The sequence below is a fragment of the Augochlora pura genome, chromosome 10 (genome assembly GCF_028453695.1).
Source record: "Augochlora pura isolate Apur16 chromosome 10, APUR_v2.2.1, whole genome shotgun sequence".
NCBI lineage: Eukaryota > Metazoa > Arthropoda > Insecta > Hymenoptera > Halictidae > Augochlora > Augochlora pura.
The window spans coordinates 18,635,488-18,658,110 of record NC_135781.1 but is presented as its reverse complement, the minus strand read 5'-3'; the positions used below and the strand labels follow the sequence as shown (position 1 = coordinate 18,658,110).

At 34.6% G+C, this 22,623-nt stretch overlaps 1 protein-coding gene across 6 annotated transcripts in view; it reads right to left on the bottom strand.

Moving 5' to 3' along the window:
- The window catches only part of Smash (smallish), a 324,377-nt gene that overhangs the window by 4,029 nt on the left and 297,725 nt on the right, over positions 1–22,623 (bottom strand). For 5 of the 6 annotated variants that reach the window (XM_078191775.1, XM_078191780.1, XM_078191777.1 and 2 more), the window contains 7 exons: positions 12,564–12,872; positions 9,412–9,639; positions 6,910–7,271; positions 5,670–6,042; positions 3,144–3,200; positions 2,586–2,908; positions 273–513 (listed from right to left, as the gene is read on the bottom strand). In XM_078191775.1, the coding sequence (XP_078047901.1) occupies positions 273–513; positions 2,586–2,908; positions 3,144–3,200; positions 5,670–6,042; positions 6,910–7,271; positions 9,412–9,639; positions 12,564–12,872 (1,893 nt within the window). The remainder of the gene's footprint in view (positions 1–272; positions 514–2,585; positions 2,909–3,143; positions 3,201–5,669; positions 6,043–6,909; positions 7,272–9,411; positions 9,640–12,563; positions 12,873–22,623) is intronic. The other variant, XM_078191779.1, reaches the window with a different exon arrangement.

Here is a 22,623-nt window from a genome sequence, read left to right as displayed (position 1 = left end):
CAAGATTTGAACCACTAGAGGCTTAAGAATCTATCACTTCATCACTTTTTCTGTCCTAGTTACTATCATATATTTATATTAATCTAATATTTATAAATATCCTAAAACTTAATTGTCAAGTATCTCTGTTACAAAGAAAATTGTAAATTGTTCGGATTATTTTCGCTCTGGATATATGAGTATAAGTCTAATTAAAATCGTTGATGCAATGATCGTAACCTCTTCTTGTAACTTAAACTCTGTCCTGTTATGTACAAAAATCAAATTCTCACCTGGATGAGCCAGTGTTGGTAATTCAAGTCGTGGGCCCCACGTGGCACATCGCTCTTCCTTCGCTGAACCCATTGGTCACTCTGAACGATTCGTGGTCGTGGTACTGCACTAAGTGCCTGCAGCGTTTGCCTGCTCATCTGTTGACCAGCATGGCTCGATAGTGTTGTGACCGATGTACTATGCCGCAAAGACGCGTCCACTTGTTGCGGAATCGAATCCGCAGATGGAATTCTGCTGTTCCTGTTCATATTCACAAATCACCATTTGTCATTATTGAATCAAACTTTCCAGACGTTGATATTAAAATATCCGAGGTACAATGATATTGTTTGCAGTGGTCTATTCTTGACGCATTGTGGACGTTCAGTATGGCAATCTTAACAGTCAGTAACATTCACTAACATCTATATATTTAAATCACATTAATGCGTAGCTTATAATCATTTGCTGTAAATTTAGATAGGATCATAAGAGGCCCCGAAATATCACGTTGTATTTATATATTCCATATTGAATAATTTGTTACTTAGACAAATATTCATGTTCTTTTCGTAAACTTAATATGTACACTTATCAACAAACGATACGAAACATGTTATACGAATGCATATTCTTGGTTGTAGTAGTAAACCTTCTTACAGATTTGTACCGTATACACTAAAATATTAATTTTATTTTTTGTAATATTTTAATTTTTAAGTTTTGTTATTTTTTATGATATTTTAATTTTGTATTTTTTACATTTGCCACATACACTAAATAGAACAATATTGCAATATAAGGAGCGTGTTATATACTTCGTTATATTTTAGATTAATTTAATAAGAGGTATATTTCTCCCTGAAAATGTTAAATTTGATTAAAATGTTTACGATATACGAAGTATTTTTATTTTTGTTGGTAAGTGTACTTCTGTTTATTAAATGTATTGTTCTATATGATATGTATTCGAACACTGAACAAAACAATGATTTTAAACAATAAATAGATAACTGTATAAATATTTATTGTACAAATGACACTGCAGTCAACAATAGACAGAAATGAAACGTATAGTCCGCAATGGGTTCAAAATTCTGCTGCCAGTAAGAATGAGCAAATTGCAACTGAAGACCACAGGCATCGAAACACCACGCGTCACCTAGCCAGAAAATGTTACACCAAGCGCAACAAAGCGGAAAGCTATAGCAGGAAATTGTGTGACACGATCAATGCTGGTACGCGTGTTCTACTTCTAATTTGCATTTCCTGCTGCGGATGGATTGTTTAAGCACTGACATAACCCTGCCCTGTTTCGGTAGGTGGGGAACATCGTGGCTATCTTCTTCGTCAAGTATATAAACTGTTTCTTAAATTACAACGATTTTACAGTACTGCGTATTTGTCAACGAATCAATTTTCGTTCGACGACGTTACAAGACTGTAAAATACATTATAGGAATTTATAAATATTGACTGCAAAATTGATAAAAGAAAGAATAAATCTCAATTCAACTTCCGTTTCTAAGTTTCGATTTATGAAAATATTAATCTTATATGAAGATTTGTTATAACGATGAAAACTGTTGCAGAAACAAGCGATGATATGGCAACAGCGAAACTATTTGTCGAAAAAAATTGTAAGTTTAAAGAAAAGATTAAGTAACTGTGGTTTTTTGTGAAACAGACAGATTATCCGTACTAATTGTTAGAGAATTGTGCAACAGTATTTTCAAATTCTTTAACATTAGAATTTCTGGTATTATAGAAATCTTTGAAAAATTAAACAAACTTAATTATTCAAGTATGTAACAAGAATCATATATAATTATACAAGATGTCCCAAAAGTTACTCACAATCGAGAAATGAGGAGTTCCTAAGGTCACTTGAAGTAACTTTTTCCTTAGCACAAATGTAATCCATGGCTTTGTTTACGAGTTATTAACAAAAAAACAGTGACCAATGAGAGATGAGATCGCCTCGCGGCAGTCGAGCTTGCTTTTCATTGGTCAGTGTTTTTCGTTAATAATTCGTAAACAAAGCCACGGGTTGTATTTTCGCTAAGGAAAAAGTTACTCCAAATTACCCCAATAATCCCTTATTTCCCGATTGTGAGTAACATTTGGGTCACGCTGCATAGATATTATCGTAGAAATACTAATTTAATGTTACTAGTTTACGTAAATACAAACTTGCCATTGTTATGAAACAATATGAATTAAAGTTCGATAGTTTTAGCGTTAAATGTTTTTCTGTCTTGTATGTGTCCAGTCGCCCCGTCGTAAATGCATGACATCTGTAGTCTAGTAATAAATAACAGTAATGCGATTACCTAATAGTGACATCCCTTTGTCTGTGCTCTATCAAACGCAATGGCTTTGCCGGTGGTATCGGTGGGGGCGGTGGTCTTCTTCGTTGCACGTCTTGCAGCTGAAGATTCGGCATCGATGACCTATAATTCACCGGTGGCTGATTCTTGTACTGCTGTATATTATTCGCGGAACTGTGCGCAACGTCCTGTAAAGATTTCCATTGTTCCTGCAACTGCTCGGCTAGTTTCAGTTGCTTCTGTTCACGGTACGCCAAATTATTGCGTTGTCGCTTCAATTCTTCCTGCTCCAATTGTAGCAACTCTCTTTCCACTCTGAGCACTTCCTGCTCGAACAATATAGAATATTTAATATTACACGTTCTTTTGTTAGGCTAAGCAAGCGGTAGTCTTTTATACTATCGTTATGTACACTTCACAATTTATCGTTCTTCAGACGTTCAAAAACGAAATATCTGTTGAAATTTGAATGATCTCTGGATTCTCAAATCGATAGCTGCTTTTGTTAGAAGCAAGCCGCGACATACGAAACAAAAATGGTTTAAAATGATGTTCCCTTACCCCAGAAGCAAACTCGTCTTCTTCGTCGTTCAACCCAGCACCAACCAATGTCGTGTTCTGCGAATAATTATCAACGAATCGCCCGTTAACTTTTTACTGTGCAACAAGTCTCGTTTTACAACATGCAGTTCAGAATGCTTGTTAGCGCGACTAAAATTACATGCAAGCACTGCTCGACACAAAAATTCCTGACGAAACTTTAATCTTCTTACTACTTATTGCTGTAATTTCACTTCTAGCAATTAGATATGCTAATATACCGTTGCTTTGTAGTCACCGGCATTAAACGCTTCCAAACTAATTTCAAATCGAATTAAGACATTTTAAACCTTCGATTAGGTAACTTTAGTAAAAAAAGCTGTAGTACCTTTTAATCGACGAGAGAATTGTGGCATATTAAACTACATATACAGTTATTTGGTCTCCGTACAAGTAAACGCAAATGATTTTCCTTAAATGACATTTTTAAATCTGTGCTTGAAAAGAAAACTGATGCTCCATTTACATAATTTTTAATGACATCAAATGTGATTTACACACTGTATAGCTTGAATTAGTGAACAAGCGAAATAAAAAGTGTGTGCAACGCTGTACATTTAGCACGAAACAAACTTCTATAAACAAATACTTTCGTTCAGGTATAGTATTCTCTCTTCGTAGGAGAATTAGGATTAAACACGGATTTAGGGTTTTGAATATATCTACAGTTTGTGTACAATTTATTTAACGTTACCGTTTACAACGACTCAATAGTGTACGATTTTTGTTGTCACTTTATCGCATTTGGAATGGAAAGTATTTCTATTTTTTACATTTATTATGGCTTTATGGTTACAAAATCACTTTATACATTCGTTATTTACAAACATTTACAAAACAAAGAAAAAACGACTATGTGCCATAATTACATACTTGAATATAAAACACTGCGTTATGAAAACTTTTGAAGCAGTAGTAAAACAAAATGTTGTTATCGCGCCACTAGTATTTGTTCGACTGTAATGTGGACGTGTACGGTGTCGAAGTGAACGAGTAAAGCAGCCTAAAGCAGGTTAACAGATATTTATTTGTTCGATTCTGCGAAATCGCGCTATACCGTATTAGGCTATTATTCCGTATTTGGTTGCTTTCCTCTAGATTAAACAGATTGCACAATCGAAGGTCGTGCCTCGTGTGCATGTATCTAGTGCATGCTATGTTTGTGCAACAATTTTGCGTACAGAAGCATGGCCGATTTCGCTAAAAATCCGACATCGCAAAATCCAAATTGGGCGTGGACTTTCTATTATGTACCTTTAATTATCGTAATACCAAGGAAACACTTTCCACTCAAACTTCAATAAAACAACAACAAAACATCGCACGTCAATATGGGACTAACGTAAATCGAGGACTCCACTTTATAAATTCGTGACAATTTGACAAGGGATGATCCTCATCCAGTAAATTCAAAAAAATTTTGAAACCGGGAATATAGAGCATACATACATGTATGCATTACGTTAATTCTTTTAAGTAGAAGAATTACAAAAAATATCGATTATTTACGTATAACTTTTATCGATTACTTAAGCAATTAATAAATCGTATATCATACGATATATTTAGATGAAAGAAGTAACTTTTGTTGGAAGCCTTTTTCCTATCTTCTACAGTTTACGAATTATAGCAATGATATGACAGATAGTCCAATATTTTCACCCCAAAAAATAAAAAAAATAAATTGAGGATGATCCCTTCTAAGTCACAAACAATTGTTCAAACTCTGTATTGTTTTTTTACTCTGAATTTATTGGTCTTATATTGCATAAATAACTTTTGTAATTCCGAGATTGTGGATTTTACATATTTATAACAAAAGTCAGATTAAATGCAAAATAATGAAAATATTTGGAGTTTGTTAATAAACGTGTATTAATATCTTGTAATTAACACAAACGCATTCTATTCTGCATTAAAATCTGCAGTTGTAATAGTATCAAGCACTGGAAAAATGATAATACGTTTACTCGAATGATTACTTGTGAAATACAAAACGAAAGAAAATAATCAAATACCCTTGAAGAACAAACAGGTACATCTTTGTAACGATAAAAATCAACTTTATCTAAGAATGATCGAAATTTGATTTCCATTATATATGTATACAAAGGGGAGGCAGTTGAAAAATCATGGTACTGACGGCCAGGGAATGATTTTACATGGAGAAATAAGTCGATAAAAGACTGCGTTTTCGAGAAAAATAAGTTTGAAAATCCATTCGGTTTGTATAGCTTATGGTATGGCGAGAAGTAGAATGACCATGTTATGGTCGGATACACCACGTGATTCCTATTCAATATTATCATTTTATCAACCTTTTTTTCTCGAAAATCATTATCTTCTGTTTCGCCTTATTTTTACATGTAGAATCATATCTTGGCTGACTGTACCGCGATGTCTCAGCCACCCTGTGTATAAAGAGAGAATATCGTACCCGTAAACAAACCAATCGCAAGCAAGCAATGAAAAGAAAATGGAACTGACCTCTTGCTCCCGGATTTGACTTTCCATAGCCCTGATGCGTTTCTCTTCTTTGCGGCGAGCATCGGCGACCCTTCTTTCCTCCTCGATCTCATTTTGGATCCTGAGCTGTTCGGCCTGCGCCCTCAGCTCTTCTTCCTGCTTCTTCTCTTCAGCACGCTTCGCCTCTGTCTCGGCACGCGTCGCTTCCTGCTGCCTGGCGGTTTCCTCTTGCTGTTTACGCAACGCTTCCTCCTGCTTGCGAATATTGTCCTCGTTCTTGCGCATGGTCTCTTCCTGCCGGCGAAGAACCGCTTCCTGGGCCCGTTCTCGTTCCAGCTGCATCTTCTCTTCCTCAAGCTTGCGCAGCTTGTGCGCCAATTTCTCCCCCAAGTCACTGTTTCGTGATGAATGTCTCGATTACTCGACTAAACCACGGCTAACTACCATCGTTTGTTTTTGTCTGTTTGTCATTATGTACACAGGCTAGCGTGTGGTGAACCGGGAAAGATGGGTGACGACCGATACCAGAGGAGCAACGCAGCGAGCAGCGATAGTGATAGTAGAAGCGGTAGGAAAGGACCATCAGTGTTCAAAGTAAAAGTGTATTTATTTTATTCATAACCGTTTTTGTACATTGATTCTCGACATACAGATTCAATATAACTTTTATATTATCTATATATTTCTATATACATACAAAACACGCTTAAAGATAGAGTAGAGATGTGTCGTCGGAATAGTCGCGGGCGTCAATCTAGAAGTATTCACGAGCTCGAGGACTCTACCGACTCGAATTTGAACGCACAGTTTATCGGCGCGCTACTTCCTATGACACATTCGTGATCGAACACACAGAACTAAACTTGCTGTTATTAACATACAGACTTAGGAGCTTCCGAAACCGTCACCTTGGTTCCCGCAGACGTGCCAACGATATTATAACAGAGAAACGTCTTCGCCGAGTAACACTCGAACAGGTGTTGTCACCTGAGATAGCCCAGAGGAGTGTGGTACACCGTGTAAATAAATGTGAATCCGAGTAGAGTACAATATACCTTTGATACCTGGTGGTAAATTAGAAAACCAGAAAGCCCAATAACGGAATTTCGAGAACCGCAACGCACTAATCCCCGACTAGACTGAAGAATAGATTGTCAATGCAGCCGATGTCCAAAGAAGAAGCGACGTTGAACCGAACCGATAGATAAGAAGGACCCTAAACCCTCCACTGACTATTGCAATTGCCACGGTGAATTCCTACCTGTTCATCTCGCAATTGTTGCCGTACCGCCACTGTTCCTCTTTCTCGAGGACCTCGATGATCTCACGCTCCTTCTTCGAGATTTCGTCCTCCTCGGACGAGGTCACGCTGGCGCCAAATGGCTCGCTGCTTTGCCGACTGTGCTGCGACATGTCCGGGCTGACCGGCTGCTTCGACCAGTCTTCGGCGTGGCCCAACTCGACCCCGGAGTCTCTCTCGTGGCTAGAATCTTGCTCGTAGTTGCTGTCCGTGTCGTACGAGCGACGATGCAGTTGTTCGACGCGTCTCTCTTCAGCTAGGATTGCCGCCATGTCCGGCGGCTTCGTCAGGGTTAACTCACGCTCAAGATCGTCGTCGTTCACCTGCAAGATGAGAACGATTGCTTGAAAGGCGGTTAGCTTAACGCGACATAAAAGATGATCGCAGAAAGTCTAAAAGCAGTTTAGACATGACTAGATCATTAGATTGGACCGTAAGTAAGTTGGTAACTTTTTTCTTTATTCAACCTCTTGTACTGTCTTGTATATTCTACAAGATTTAATCGACTATATAGATATAAATTCTGTTATGACCAGTCATATAAGCTACACCTATCGGGGCATATTATTTTAATTCAGTTCATCAGAATTCAAGATATCGTTGCGTTGGCTCGAAAAAGTTACTCTGAATGATGACGAATACGTAGATAATGATGCATTATGGCTTGCAATAAGTTATCAACGTTAACGCTTTCTAAGCAAAGTGGGTCTTTTTGTTCAAAATAAAATTTAACGTAAGGTGCAAAAAATGTGTTTATTCACGACGGGTTGATATTAATATTCAGTATCAATGATCTTGAAAGATCAACTGCGCCACAGTTCAGACACTCCCTGATTTTACTCCCTGTAAAATCGTTTAGTAGTAAATAGCTTGCCAATTTAATGATTATGTCAGAACCAGCCTTGAGAGTAAAAATACATTTTATGGTTTTATATGGAAGTGTTAAAGTAGATATTTACGATTATTCAATATCTAATCGTACAAATCCTATCCTCACTGTAGATCCTATTTCAGATGGTTTCATAAAAAGAATTCTGAGAATAAATTTTATCGATGCATTTATCGTTTCCCGATAGGACATGCTATACTAATTATTTTACTGATAAATCAAATTGACATATTAGAACAGAAATTATTTATGACTTTCTCTAATTTTATCTGTCAACTTTTCGGCATTGATGTCTTGCTGGATGTAAAAGAAACCAACACCTTTTTATATATTAATTTCTGATTAGAAACAAAGTTCCTCTCGTGGACAGTTTTAGTCGTTTAAAATCTACATTTTTTTTTTGTAAATAGCGTTGCCGACAAGGAAATTACAAATTTCATTCTGTTCATCGTCCCGACGTGCGCGACTGTTGGTGTGCGTTACGTAAACCCATTCACGTGCTCCAATTAATATCATTAAACGATGTTACGGCGACGATACCATCTTTCGCAACGCTAAACGCGGGTGTACCAACGCGAAGTACATTACTATGGAGCACATTGGCTTCCAGAAACGAGTGAAAGTTGTCGAAACGGTGGAAACGCGTGAGAAGAAACGACAAACGAAGAAAACAAGCGGAATAGAGTGTCGACAATGTCGATTTTTCTCGCGGAAAACATAGAGCATAAATTCTACACTGAACTAGATACTACTTCTACAGTAATCACATTAATCTGTGTTCCTGCTTATCGGAAAATAAATATTTTGCACGTTTTTATCATTTTTTCGACTTCTATCGTCGTATCATTCCCTATAATTCAATACATGTATGATTCAGGAAATGGGACAGCTTTACGACATTTTCTTTCTTCTCATGAATCGATAAAAACAACTACCCAATGGTTGTTAAAAATTATAGAGATCGCGCAACTCAAACTATTTTATACAGTACACTACTTTCTTAAAACTCGATCAGTTATATTTTATAATAGTTATTAGAATACTACGGGTTTTGTACATTCACAGCTACTTGGGCTTATTAAAATTCAGCACCATAAGATTTTTAGGAAAATTTAGTAAAATTTTGATCCTGTGTGGAATACAATAGAGTCTCTAACAAAGAATTTTTCCTCGTTTTTAACTTCTCGTAATCTTGTCATTGTTGCATGTATTCGGTTATAGAAATCGTTACGAATATTCTAATTTGTTCCTTTTAATGCGCGAGAAACAATTCGATTTATTTTCGTCGCATACTCCAAGCGTATAGCAGAAGTTAACTCTTTGCACTCGTAGCTATTTAAACTGTAAATCTGAAATAATTTTTCTGGTGTACAGTATTTCCATTTTAAGCAACGAGGTGCGTTTTATATTTACAACAGTTTCATTTTTAACAATTTTTCTGAAATTAAATATTGTTGCTATAAATATTATTTTAGAAGGTGACAGGACAATTTTAGTGGTGCCACCGTGTCACCACTCGAGTGTCAAAGGATTAATACGAGTCGTGTTTTCGTAATGAACAGATAATCACTTACCCCTTCGATTCCAAGAAAATCGGAGCGTCTCGTGCGTAATTCTTTCTTAATTCTGCGGGTAGAGTTTAATCTCTTCAGGGGTTCTATGGGAAGACTCTCTTCATCACTGACGTCTACGGGTGGTGGCGGTGGTTTCTCCTTTGGAGGTTCTACACTGGTAGGTGGTCCAAGGGGAAATGCCAGACCGGTAACAATCTCTTCGTCGCTGGAGAGGTTCAGCGGTAAGATCTGTAGTAGACGAAAACCAATTAGTTAGAATTCTAGTGGTTTTAAGTAAATGGGCAGAGATAAACACGCTATTGCCTATAAAAGACTGTTATGGTTACTGTTTATTACAGACAGCTACCATTCTGTAAGAACTAAGTCGTTTAATACGTCAGACGTTTATGCGAACATGGATTTTTAGATTCTCAAATTATAGATGCTGCGTCCAAAGCAACGTTCATTAACTTTGCGGTATTCTACTAAATTTTTAAGAAAATTTACAATATTAGAACTATTCCTAGAAATGAAAACACTTGTTACAGTTGTCAACAAAATAAAATAATGATCGTAGTTGTTGTCAAAGTAAAAATTAATATTATGCTTGCTAACAAAGTAAAAATAAAAAAGTAGAAAGTTACAATTGCTAACAAAGAAAATATAATAACATTTGTTGTTAATAACATTTAAATGGTTCAATTTATGCAACTTTCGCCACGGTAAAGGTTTCTTGTTACTTCGAAAGATCGGAAAACAGCCAAAATGCAGTTTCGTTTCCCCTGAATAAATAATTCAGCCTTTGTTTAAATTCTGAAGGTTTCTACGCCGCAGGTCTTATTAAATTAATTAAATTGCATTTCTTGCAAACCCGATTAATTATAGAACAATGCTTTGCACTTTCACTAGCCGAAGTTCTCAAAGGAAGTTTAATTAGTAGAAATCAGATACCTGACGTTTGCAGCCTACTTGAATATTAGAAGAAAAAAAAACTGTCTGTGTTTCATTCCACGATTGCGTTTCATAGTGCTACGCACAACAACAAATTATGTAGCACAGTGTTATATAACGAAGTTTGTTTCCACGTAGGTGGAGAAGTTAAACTGAAAGTTATTTATTTTAAATGTTTTCCGTTCATCATCTAATTTTACACACTTGTTATCAGATTTTTATAGAATATCGTCAAACGATTCTATTTGTAAAAAAATGTTAAATCCACAATGATAGAAGGCAAGCAGAAGATAAAAGATAGTCACGAGACGCTTACGGTAAAATGTTCAGAAAGATGCCGTAACCACTAATTACTGGTATCGCTGACAGAACAAATGTTAACTGTCTTCTTCGCAGAAAGTATAACCGGTGTCATGCACAATTTAGAAACGAATTTAGAAGTTGTCACAATGTATTCCAGGGGGTCAGACCTTGTTCGTGCGAAGAAATTTAAATTGTTTGTCGTAGTAATCAATTACAGATCGTTGAATATACTGTTAAGAAGCCGTTTCTAATTCAAAATAATAAAAATTTATTAAGATTAGATTGTATATTAAAAATTTATCCAAATCACTGTTGTTTATTTTATCAGATTCAATAGAATTAAAAAATTAAATTAGAAAACAAAATTCGTTAACTTTAATGAAAAACTGATATGAAACAGTTCATGCACTCGTATACACATGGTTATCACTTCACAGTCCAGTGTATCGTATATGATTCACAGCCACAATCAGTATTGAATCATGTTTATTTAAAACACACGCGGAGTATAGCTGGCACAATAAGTAAATATGTATTAGTCTATCCCAAAAGCTACGATGCGAAATGACACACAATACTTAAGAAGGGCAAATGTGGATCGTTTTTCACAATTCAATACTTTATTTATTATTAACGAGGTTTTTAACACTAAGCTCACTCAGTTGGTCAAAATGACAGGTTTCACATTTTTTGTTTTACGGACGCTGAAATTGTAAAGACTCTTTCATAGGAAATGGATGATTTTTTTGGGGGATGGAGATGAAAATAGCGAAAGATATAAATAAATATTTTCGTTGTTGTAACATAACACACATTAGTTACTTCTTGGTAGGATTAGTGTTTTTTATAACAATTCCAGAACCAATTGTTACACTATATTACTAACACTTTATTTACCAGAATATTATGGACAGGTCTTGCAATTTCAAACTTATCAATTCCAGAAGAGATTGTTGAATTATATTCGTTCAAATAATTCAGTGAATTATATACAAGATTGTTGTCGCTTTTGAGAAACTTTTTATAAAACTTCCAACTGTTCGTCTTCGATCTTAACCAGTTAACTATTGCAATTTTTGTGTGATTAAGTGATTAAGTTATTCTAATTGTACTGTATATGTTATGCACAACACTTTTATACAATATATAATTTAATAAAGTATATCAAAGCATATACAGACTTGCATTAATGAACACCTTTGAAAACAGATTAACTTTTCTCAAGGTTGATCAAATTGACCTGTATTTTCTTCGACGTTAAAACACTAGTTTAGGAAGCAACGTTTAGAAAATTTTTAAAAAGTTGCAATAGGTTGGAATATAAAAAAACATGAAAACCGCGTTTTTTAATTCTTATATCTGAACTCATAAAAATTTAAACGACACGTTTCGAATATTTTTCTAAATTACATGCATGCTGCAAATTTCATCAAAATCAGTAGACGTTATTATGAGATATGAACAATTAAACATCGCGAAGATCCCAATTTTCAACGACTTTTGATTAGACTACATTTCTATTACAGGCTCAGATAACAAAATTACCAATAGTATGCCTTTTAAAGTAATAGCGAACTTAAAGATTGTACAATTCAAGTCATTTTCATTTAATTTGGACAAAATTACTCTGTTTTTTTACAAGCGTACTCGTCACGGAAAAATGGATCGTGAACAAAACTTGAATAATTTCTTACGAAATACTCAGCGGTTGATAAAAATGTTCCAATAATTATCAGAAAACTGTCGATAGACAAGGTGTCTGCATAAGAACTCATCGAAGCGAATTATCATGTTAGAACTCTGTCATATTCTGAGATGTGGCGATGTTGTGAAAGTGATGAAAATCGTTTGGAAAGTGCAAAGCATCGAGAAACGTCGTGGGATCCGAGAAATTGGCGGCAAAGAGGATGATCGGTTACCTGCTTGGAGATGGGAGACATCGGACTGAGGATGTCGATCGTGTTCAGCATGCCGATTTCTTGGTTGCCGAGGTTCAAGGTCGTCGGCCGTTCGGCCGCAGGGATGTTCGCGGCCTCGGTGGTCTCAGGTGCATCGTGCGCGTCGATTGACTCCTCGATCAGCTTTCGCGGCGGTGGCTCGAAAGCCTCGATGATCTTCCCGTTCATCGCCGCTTCCTTTTCCTCGTGCTCTTCGTGTTCGACTGGCGGGCTCGGCTGGCAAATCGTCGCTGCCTCCTCTTCGTCTGCTTTCTCGATAACGATCGGTTCCTGTAGAGACGAGCACTGCGTTATTGCTTCTACCATGCCGTACGGAACTGGGCTTGCGGCTAGCACCGCCACGAATTTTGCAACGCCACATTCTATGCAAATCGACACTGTCGTGCTTTGCCGGGTCCGGGCAGGGTTTCTCAAACTTGACCGGGGCACGGTCGGGCCCGACCTTCCGGTAATTGCGACCCTTCATGTCCCAACTTTCGAAACTGTTACATGCACCGGCGAGCAGTGCGCCTATTTTCTCGATCGGTTGGCTGCTGTGTTCGCTACGAAACAGTGTTAATACTTGCGTCCACGTTTGAAATTGCCTATGTCGCTCAACAATAGCGATTTCATAGTTTCTCTACACAATCTTGTGCTCCAATGCAAATAGTTTTATATTTATAAAAGCCGTGTAACGACTAAACTGCGGATTCTTATGCAAAATTAAAATTGTTCTCATTAAGTGCAAGTTGCACGAACTACGTAGACATTTACTTCTTTTCTTAACAATTTTAATGAGTTGACAGGAGAATACGATAATATTTTCAAACTGTTTAAACGTTTTTGTTATTTTGTATTTGATCCATTCGTTATTATTAGAATACAGTAATGATTATATTCGGACACCTTTTAAAATGCACCAACTTTTTAAAACTTGGTCAAATGACTAGAACTTGTTTCAGATGCAAAACTGACTAGTTTACTAGATAATGAATAAAGGAATTTTTGTAACAAATTAGAGATTACAATTGGTTGCAACTGCAATAAATAAAACGAATGACGTTTTTTTGTCTGAGTCTATAACGAAAAATTAAAGAATTCATTTCATAGATATCATACTTATATGTGGACTGCGGATATTTATGCAAATCAAAATGTTTATGTATGGTTTGCAAAGAAAAATGTAGTTTTTAAAAAAAGCTGTTGCAAGAAATGTGTTCATATCGATACACTCTTCTAATGATTTCATTTTATACTTCATCCATTAATTTTGATAACTTTTTGTTTTACGGTTTCGATAAAAAATTTCTCTTGCAAATAAGAATCTCGACATTTAAAATTGCATAACCTAATAGAAAAAGTATTGTTAAAATTTTCGTTCTAAGCTCAGATAAAACAAGTTGAAAAACATCACGTTTTGTTTGTTTTTCACTTCAAACAATTGAAATTCTTGCAGAAATTTGTTTAGGCATTATTTAATAATCACTCTGACATCTTAAAAAAAGTTAAGTTATCAAGTTCAATTTTTGGAAAATTATTACTTTTGCAATAATGTCCATGTCGTTATTCAATATAAAGAAATTGTGATTCTTGTGTAAAATTAAAGCAGAGAGATTTCTCTTTCCATTAACTTCAATCAATTGTGGAGGTTATAATAATATTTCATAATTTTTTTAATGTTTTTACTACTCTAATTTAATCCACTCATTTTTGTTAAGATCTTGTTTATTCAAGATAAGCAAAGTGAGATAAATGTTCGGATAATAGTCTTAGTCACAGTGTCAGACTTAATATTCGTCGATTCAAATAATAAATCGTTTTGGTTATAGCTTCCTTTGGATGAATTTTCATGTAAATCCGCAGTCTAGTTACAAATAAAGTGGAAATTTACGGAAATTTAGCTATTTGTCAACTGGAACACATAAAAGGTAAGAAAACTGAGAATAGGTCTTGACATAAAACTTACGGAATTGCTATTGCAAGTGGCTGATTGCGTCAATAAAGCAAAGACATAGATTCATATGTTATTTGTAGAACTCTAGATAAGTTTGGACTCAAGGCAATTATTCGATGAAAATTAAACGATGATTGCATCTAGAAATTGTATGCCGTGTGAACAGCCACAGCTGCTGCATCTCTAATTGTTTTGAGCACTGTGTTTTCCTGTCTCCATGTTGCAAAAAAAGTGCAACATGATGGTGAACAGTGATGCGTTTTCCTGACCTGCTAACCGGCGTAGTCGAAACAGCAAACCATTGATACGTACATACATATAAATTGGTCTAACATTGTTACAGAGAGATATTCTCGATTGCTTCTATTATTTCTAAAAATCGCTAATCGATTTGTTCAGCTATTAGAATTTCTGTTTGTAGACGTATGTACGAATCATAAATCAGAAAACTTACAGGCAAAGAGAAAAACGATTAATATTAATAATCGAAACATTACGAATTCAATATTGTTGGTCATAAAGGGTCGGTGTCATTTTTGTTACTATGTTTGTGTAGCATGCAATTAATTGGAAAGTAGTTTTAGCAGAATCATTCGACAATAAGTCTTCGATTCTGCGAACCTACTTTAAAATTAGGCTATAAGTTCATGGATTAGTGACAAGTAGATCTTTATGTAGATTTACATTTTTGTGGATTAACTTAAAAGGTAACCTTAACACAGTGGTCTCACATACTAAAGTGTAATAATAAATTAATTTCATGAAAACTTTTGAAGCTTTTGTGCGTTAGATATTGTTCAACATTTTTGGTTGTAAGGTGTATTTGTTTCATTTGAAATATTCATTCTACAATTGCTTTATTTTAACTTTTTAACTTTTTTTAAAGAAGGATTATTTTAATTACTCGAAATTAGATTGCGAATATTTGCGCAAAATGAAGCTGGATACCGAATTCTTCCTTTAATAATTTTTAAATTGTTTCAATTCTTCTATTTGATATTGCATCAGCTTGTTATTGTCAAAAATATGTAAAATTCGCAATCTACTAATAATAAAAAGTCATGTTAACACTAAGTTTACAGGCTTTTCAATTTACGATTAATGAGATCCTAAATCTACACCTATGGAGAATTTATTCAGTAAATTTGTTTTTGTTTTAGCACATCAAAATGTACGCATCATAGCTGATGAAAATCGCTAAAGTCTGAGCAAGTAATTTTTTGTTATTCCTGTCGGCATTTAATCGTACAATATCTTGGTCATCTTCGATTATATAAAATCGTCCCTTCGCTACTCCGTAAACTTAGTATTAAATATTTAAAAATAATCAGTAATTCAATCCGGGAGATGTTGCTCACATCCAAAGCAATATTACTTTCCGAGCAAAGCGGCGATCACACACTCCCATGCACTGCAAATGATAACAAAAGCATTTTGTGCGGCAAAACAATTATCACGTATTCCCATGCACGCTTCATTATTCCCTCGTGAACGATAGTATTCTGTTAGATCAGAAACTAACGATTGAAATCAACATACATTAAATGAAGGAGATGCAGAGGGAGATAACTATAACGGAACGAAGCTTGAGAAACACTGGATTTCGAATAACAACTTGAGTGGCAACTGCGGTTTCGGATGGAAGATCATTTTGCATTCTACGGGTCTCGTTCAGGTAGTCTATTGTTTTTTTTTCGTGTTCGTCATGTTTTCGATAGACATCGATGCACCGGCGTTCATGCATGACTACCACCATAAATCTTTTTACACAATCTGTGCAGAATAGAACACGTGGTAGGTGAACATTCGTTCGTAACACTGACGAACTGTAAATGAAAAAAATGTGGGTTGTGTTACGTGAACTGTCGCAATATTTGAACAAATGAACTTTACGAATTTAAGAAGAACAGATACTCCTATCTGAAATTATGAACATTACTTGACTTGATTATTTAATTATAATAATATTAATTATTATTATTTATTTGTAATTATTGGAAGTTTATGTTTGTGGAAGAATAGTAAGGTAATTAATAAACTGACAGTGGTGAGTAATAATTAAGCTCTAGACATTATAAAATGATGACGGATGAAATTATGGTTGACATAGGTTTTAGAATAGTTTTGATTTGGCATATTAAATGATACATTGGTACAGAAAATAAATCGTGATTTACTTTCTGGTAATTCTTATTAAACTGTAATTCTACGAAACTTTTCTATGAAAATATAACTCTGCCCAGATATTCACAATTTCTGAGCGGAAAGAAAAAGTATATCTCAATCTGATAACAATTTTTATAGAGTACCTTTGCAGTAATGCAATTAAACTCAATTAGAGTATCATGATTTGAACAAATATGAAGGTGAAAAGGATTTGTAAGATAACCATAGTCTCTTTAAAAGAATATGAGTGGTTTGTTACTTTAAATATTACAATCGATACATTAATCTGTCCGAAATAGGATAAGAATAATGCTCTCGAACTTACATTGATTGAAAGTGTACTTAAAGAAATCGTGATTTATTTATTTTGATAAATAGTCTTGTATAATTATTATAAAAAAGTGTGTCGGTACAACTTTGTTTAGTTCTCAGAGTTAAGAGTCAGGAACTCTTTATGTAGTATTAAAGATCATCGCTATTTTGTGCTCATCAACCCCTATATTTTATAACGCAGCGCTATGATGCACATCGTGACGAATTCAACGACGTCTGACATTATCGTCTTGAAATAACCTGGAATGGAATTGAAATGCCTCTTCATGATTTATCATCGCAGAACCGAAGAAAGTCGCAGCTTGAATACGATACTTGTTTAACCCATTTTACGGGAAACAAAATTACTACATTTTTTCTTCAAGGTTATTTCAAGATCATAGTATCGGATATCGTTGAATTTGTTCTGAAAGTCCATGATGCCGCGTTATAAAAAATGGGGGTTAATATGTAAGAAATATGGGGATGGTTTTCAATACTTGAAAACAATTACTCCGAGAGGAAAAAACATGAATCATAATATTCGTAGCTTTGAACTAAACAAAGTTGTCTTGTTACGTTTTTTAATATACGCAGAAAGAATGATACTTCAATTTACAGTATAAAATAAACACCTTGTATACATGAGATATGAAAAGTGATTCTTGCACTGAAATTTTATGACAACAACCAACGCTAACAGTTAATTTAATGGAAAAATTATATTGACCGTAAACATTTTTGGTCACAAAATAAGCGTATGCATACTTCGTGCAACTGATCGTGTCGCAACTTTTCGTACCGATATGACCTCATGTGTGCTATTGCCGTTACTGACGAATGTACGAGCAAATAAAGATAAGATCTTTTGGTAATAATGATACCGACCGTTTATCTAGATCAGTGTTTCCCAACTATTTTTGTTTCGTGCCCCGCCTCAAAGATATCTCTCTTCCTAGTAAAACAGCAAACCAGGTTTTGAAATAGTTTAACATTACACGTTTTGCGCCTACAAATTAATCGGTTTGTAAATCCTACTCAGCTTCTTGCATTGCATACTCTCACCTTCTTGTGAGTCTTATTTACGTTATTTATATAATATTAAATATTTGCCTTTGGCAAATAACATTTACATTTATTGAAAATGAAAACCAACACCATTGCCCAAGGACCAGCGATGGCACTGTTAACCAACTTCCCAAGGGTGACCGCCAAATAACTGTTCCTTAAATTGTCCTTAAAGTGAGACAACCTACGTCAGTGCACAAACAATAACTACTCATACTCTTCGGTTTCAAGAAGTGTCTGCAGGATGGGTCCGTCTTCTTCTCACGGAAGATCAAAGGAAGAGTAATAATAATTTTCTTGCAATTCGTCTAGATGAATTTGGTACTCCGTTTTATCTCGTTACAGAGCCGTATCATTGTTCCCTTTGTATTCAATAGTATTTTAATAGACTCAATATTTTACATATTGAACAAACATTAATTTACATTTGCTACCTCATCACGTTGAATCAACTACTATTTTCGAATTGCTCATCGAAATATTGAAAATAGTCTTTCGGTGAGTCGAACACCTTACGTTGAGAAACACTGATTTAGATTTACAAGTGCGCCGGTACCCGGATTCGTGTAAACTGCTCCAGTTTTGCTTTGTATATACGATTCTGAAATTAATACAATCGTGGAACAAACACCTATTTCTTACGTATAATACATAATGATATTACCAAACGAACTGAGATGTCTCTTAATGATATTTTATTAATATGTTCTGGTGTTATACCTATTTTAATACCTAATGATGGTATAGTTCATGAGTGAATTATATCTATTGATGTGACTAACAATCGTATAGGCACGTTGAATACAATAACAGCTCGATTATCATCATTAAGTAGATAAAACTGATTTTTCAATATTTTTAATTATATAAGACTCAAATGTAATATTATTAAATGTAGGATTTTGAGTATGTAGGATTTCATCATTTATTAATCAAGTATAACTGAAATAATTATTAATATAATCATAGGTGTGACAGTTCATAACATTTCGATGTTATTATTTTCTAATAAATTTAAATTTAAGAAATTATTTTTTAAGATAAAGAATAAAATGTGAAGAGCTGATATAGTAATTATGGTAAAAATGTAAAAGTAAATTAAATAGTCTGCAAAAGGAGAATTAGGTTCTTGAAATGATAATATTTTTCAAGTAGGTGATGAAACGTTATATGCGATGTTATCGCGATAAATTGCTAATCTATCCACAATACTGTCACAGGAACAGAAAAAGCTCGTCATTAGATAAAATTAAAATAAGATGGACTTAAACAATACCACTGTGAATGTTTTTGCAAAGTGGAATTTTCATTGGTTATTTTCAATAGACTTCCATTTTTTAAAAGTAGTATCTATTATTTAAAAAGGAAAGGATTTTTATACATTTGTCTGCAAGTTTTTTTAATGCAAGAAAATGTATATATCGACACGGTTTAATATAGCATTGTTACTTCTTTTTTACAACGTGTAATCTATTAGTTGGCGAGGGAACTTTCTAATTTTTATAAGATGATATACTAAAATGAGAAGTTGCACAAAGATCCGTAATCTAGTTACAATTAGTCCAAGTATTTTGTAAATTAATTTTTTATGAATCAAAACATTTGTGACATGACAGTTGTAGGCTTGAGGTAATTTTGTAGTAGCACAAATCTTGAAAGGAGAAAAAAAGAAAGCGAACTTTCGAGTTACGAAAGAAAACATGCTTCTCGAATATCATTATTCTTAATCCCGATTTCTAACAAGATCAACCATGGAAACAAACGAAAGTTTTACAAAAATTCCAAAACGAAAACAGAATTCAGTACTTTGTTTGCTTTACTTTGAATTATTTAAATTTGTAATTTCACCACCAGATAATACAAAATCAACGATCAATAAAATAATAATTCAACAGACGTACGAAATAATCGCAAAACCAATAAAGGGATCAAATTTCTGCGAGCTTGGAGATATTATGCGAATTAACGAATTTTTATAATCGCTTGATCAACCAGTCAGACGTAAAGATAGTAAAAATGAAAGTTTTGTGGTAGTCGAAGCGAATACTATATCTGTGATGCTAGAAACTTCGTGTGTTCCTTTTTCTAATATTGCTCGATGCTGCAAGTGATGCGATTGCCGAGTGCAAAGATTAAGTATAAATAAATAAAAATTTGTTAACATTAACCCTTTATTTGGACCGACTTTTAAACGAAAGCCTTTTAACAGGATTTTCTATGATGGAACTATATACAAATGAAGACCAATGTTATTCTTTTAAATTATAATTTCAAGAATACCTATTATATAATATTAATCCAATTAACTTAATAAATAAGATAAAATGATCGGTTTTAGACAATTTTTCGAAAAAATGTCAACTGTTTACCTTCAATTTTTAAATGACTATGCATTCAGAGACTGGCAATAACATATTAAATGTCGTGTAAAAATATTTTCTTCACAAGAAGCATAATACAATGTAAATGCATGGAAAAATGTATAATAGTTATATTTCATTAAAGACATTTTTATATTGTGTAACTTCTCAAGTTTGAACATCACTTACTGTGCACGAAATAAATAATACCTTTGACTTTAAAATATTGAAAAAATGCAGTTGCAATGTCTGACATACTAATTACACAGAATATCGGGTTCAGAAAAGTTTCGCAGAGGAAATAATAAAGACCGAGATGACATTTTTATCGCGTTGCGATGTGTCATGTTAGTTTTATATCACCGGAAGTTTCCGAGCCGTCATCAAGCTTGTCTTCTCTTGTGTCTACACGAGGTGCGTTAATAACAGTTGTGCGCATAATTACCATACAACAATGTGCGGGTGAAAATAACACGACTAACGACTTATTAAGTAACCGGTTGACTGTGTCTGGCTGTGCAAATTGCTTCAAACACTATGTACCGTAAAAACGGTATTAGACAACGAATTTCCAATTTCAAATGAAATTTGGTTTTTACACGAATCCATTCTTTTAAGCGGTAACCACAATTTCATCTTGCAAATAAACATTAGTTGTACATGTACATCACATGCTTTATTTCTACTCTTTCAAATTGATCTTGAATAGCTTAGTTTTCTGGACCCTTTACAGTCCTACGTCTACTAGAAGACATTACTTTATTTTGCTGATTTACATCGTATTCATGAATAATGATTTACCTACAGCGACGGCCGTGTATTTAAGACCACTTGAAAAACGGTATAACTTTTTTTTAAACTGGTTTAAATGACTTGAATTTGTTTTTAGATGACAAAATAATCAGGCTATTAGACAATGGCTATAATATTTTTTTCAATTTTGCATTTACTTGAAATGACGAAAAATATAGAAAAATCATTTATTCGACCTTTAACAAACATTTAAAAATACAATCAATCGACGAACAAGACAAAATGCACTTTCTGAAAACGTTGAATATAAAGCGGCCAGCAGATAGGTCGCTTATATTTCTTGTGATATCGTTTCAAATAAAAGTATCCTATTCATGGTAGAGCTTGTACACAAATGTTTTTGGAAATTTGTTGTTCCACTTCATTTGTATAGAATAAAAGAAATGCTGTAAATGACTGTTTCTTCGACACTGCACAATTCTTAGAGAAATTGAAAAATGCAACCCGCGCTTGAAAGAGATTGTGCAGAAGTGATGCACAGAATAAAAGTTCCTCTTCACGATTACATTTCGCTTAGAGGCTTAGAGCATAAACGCCAAGATTTATGTATCAACTTAAAGGTGTTCCAAAAATGCCTAATAATCCAAAAGTAGATTGCTACCTGAGATCATTTGAGGCAATTTTTATCTTAACGAAAATGTATTCCGCGGCTTTATTTACGAGTTATTAAGGGAAAACAGTGACCAATGAAAGGCGAGATCAGCTGCCGCGAGGCGTCTGAGCCAATCAGCGAAACTGAGTTTCGACTGTTCGTTGACTCGCCTCTTATTAGTCACTGTGTTTCATTAGTGACTTGTAAACAAAGCCGCGAATTGCATTTACGCTAAGGCAAAGTTACTTTAAATGACGTCAGTAACCCCATATTTCCAAATTGCGAGTGATTTTCACAAAATCTGTGTGCTAGCAAAAAAAACGAAGAGCAGAGGTTTTCGGTACTAAGAGAAGGTTCTGCTGTCATGCACAAATAAAAATCCTAGCTCGAGAGCGAATACTGCTGACGATAAGCGGACAACTAATAATCGTTGGGAAAACAAGAGGATCTAGGGATTGTCTCTAATTCGAGCAGTTGAAAGCGCCGGCTTACCTCCTTGCAGCGGAAGAGGGCTTAGTTTGCTTGAGTTTGCACGATGATGGTTGCCGATGTAGCTACCTCAAACAAGCTACATGTATAGTGCGATGGAATAAATGCTACGTCATCTCGGCGAAGAGTTATATAACCGGTAAAGGACGATGGTCAGTTATCGAATTAGAAGTATGAATTTTTCTCCATTCAAAGGGAACGAAGATTTAGATATGCAGATTGGATGGATTTGTATAGTATATATTTCCACAATATTGAAACGAATCTTATGTCAAGTGTAACAGCTCG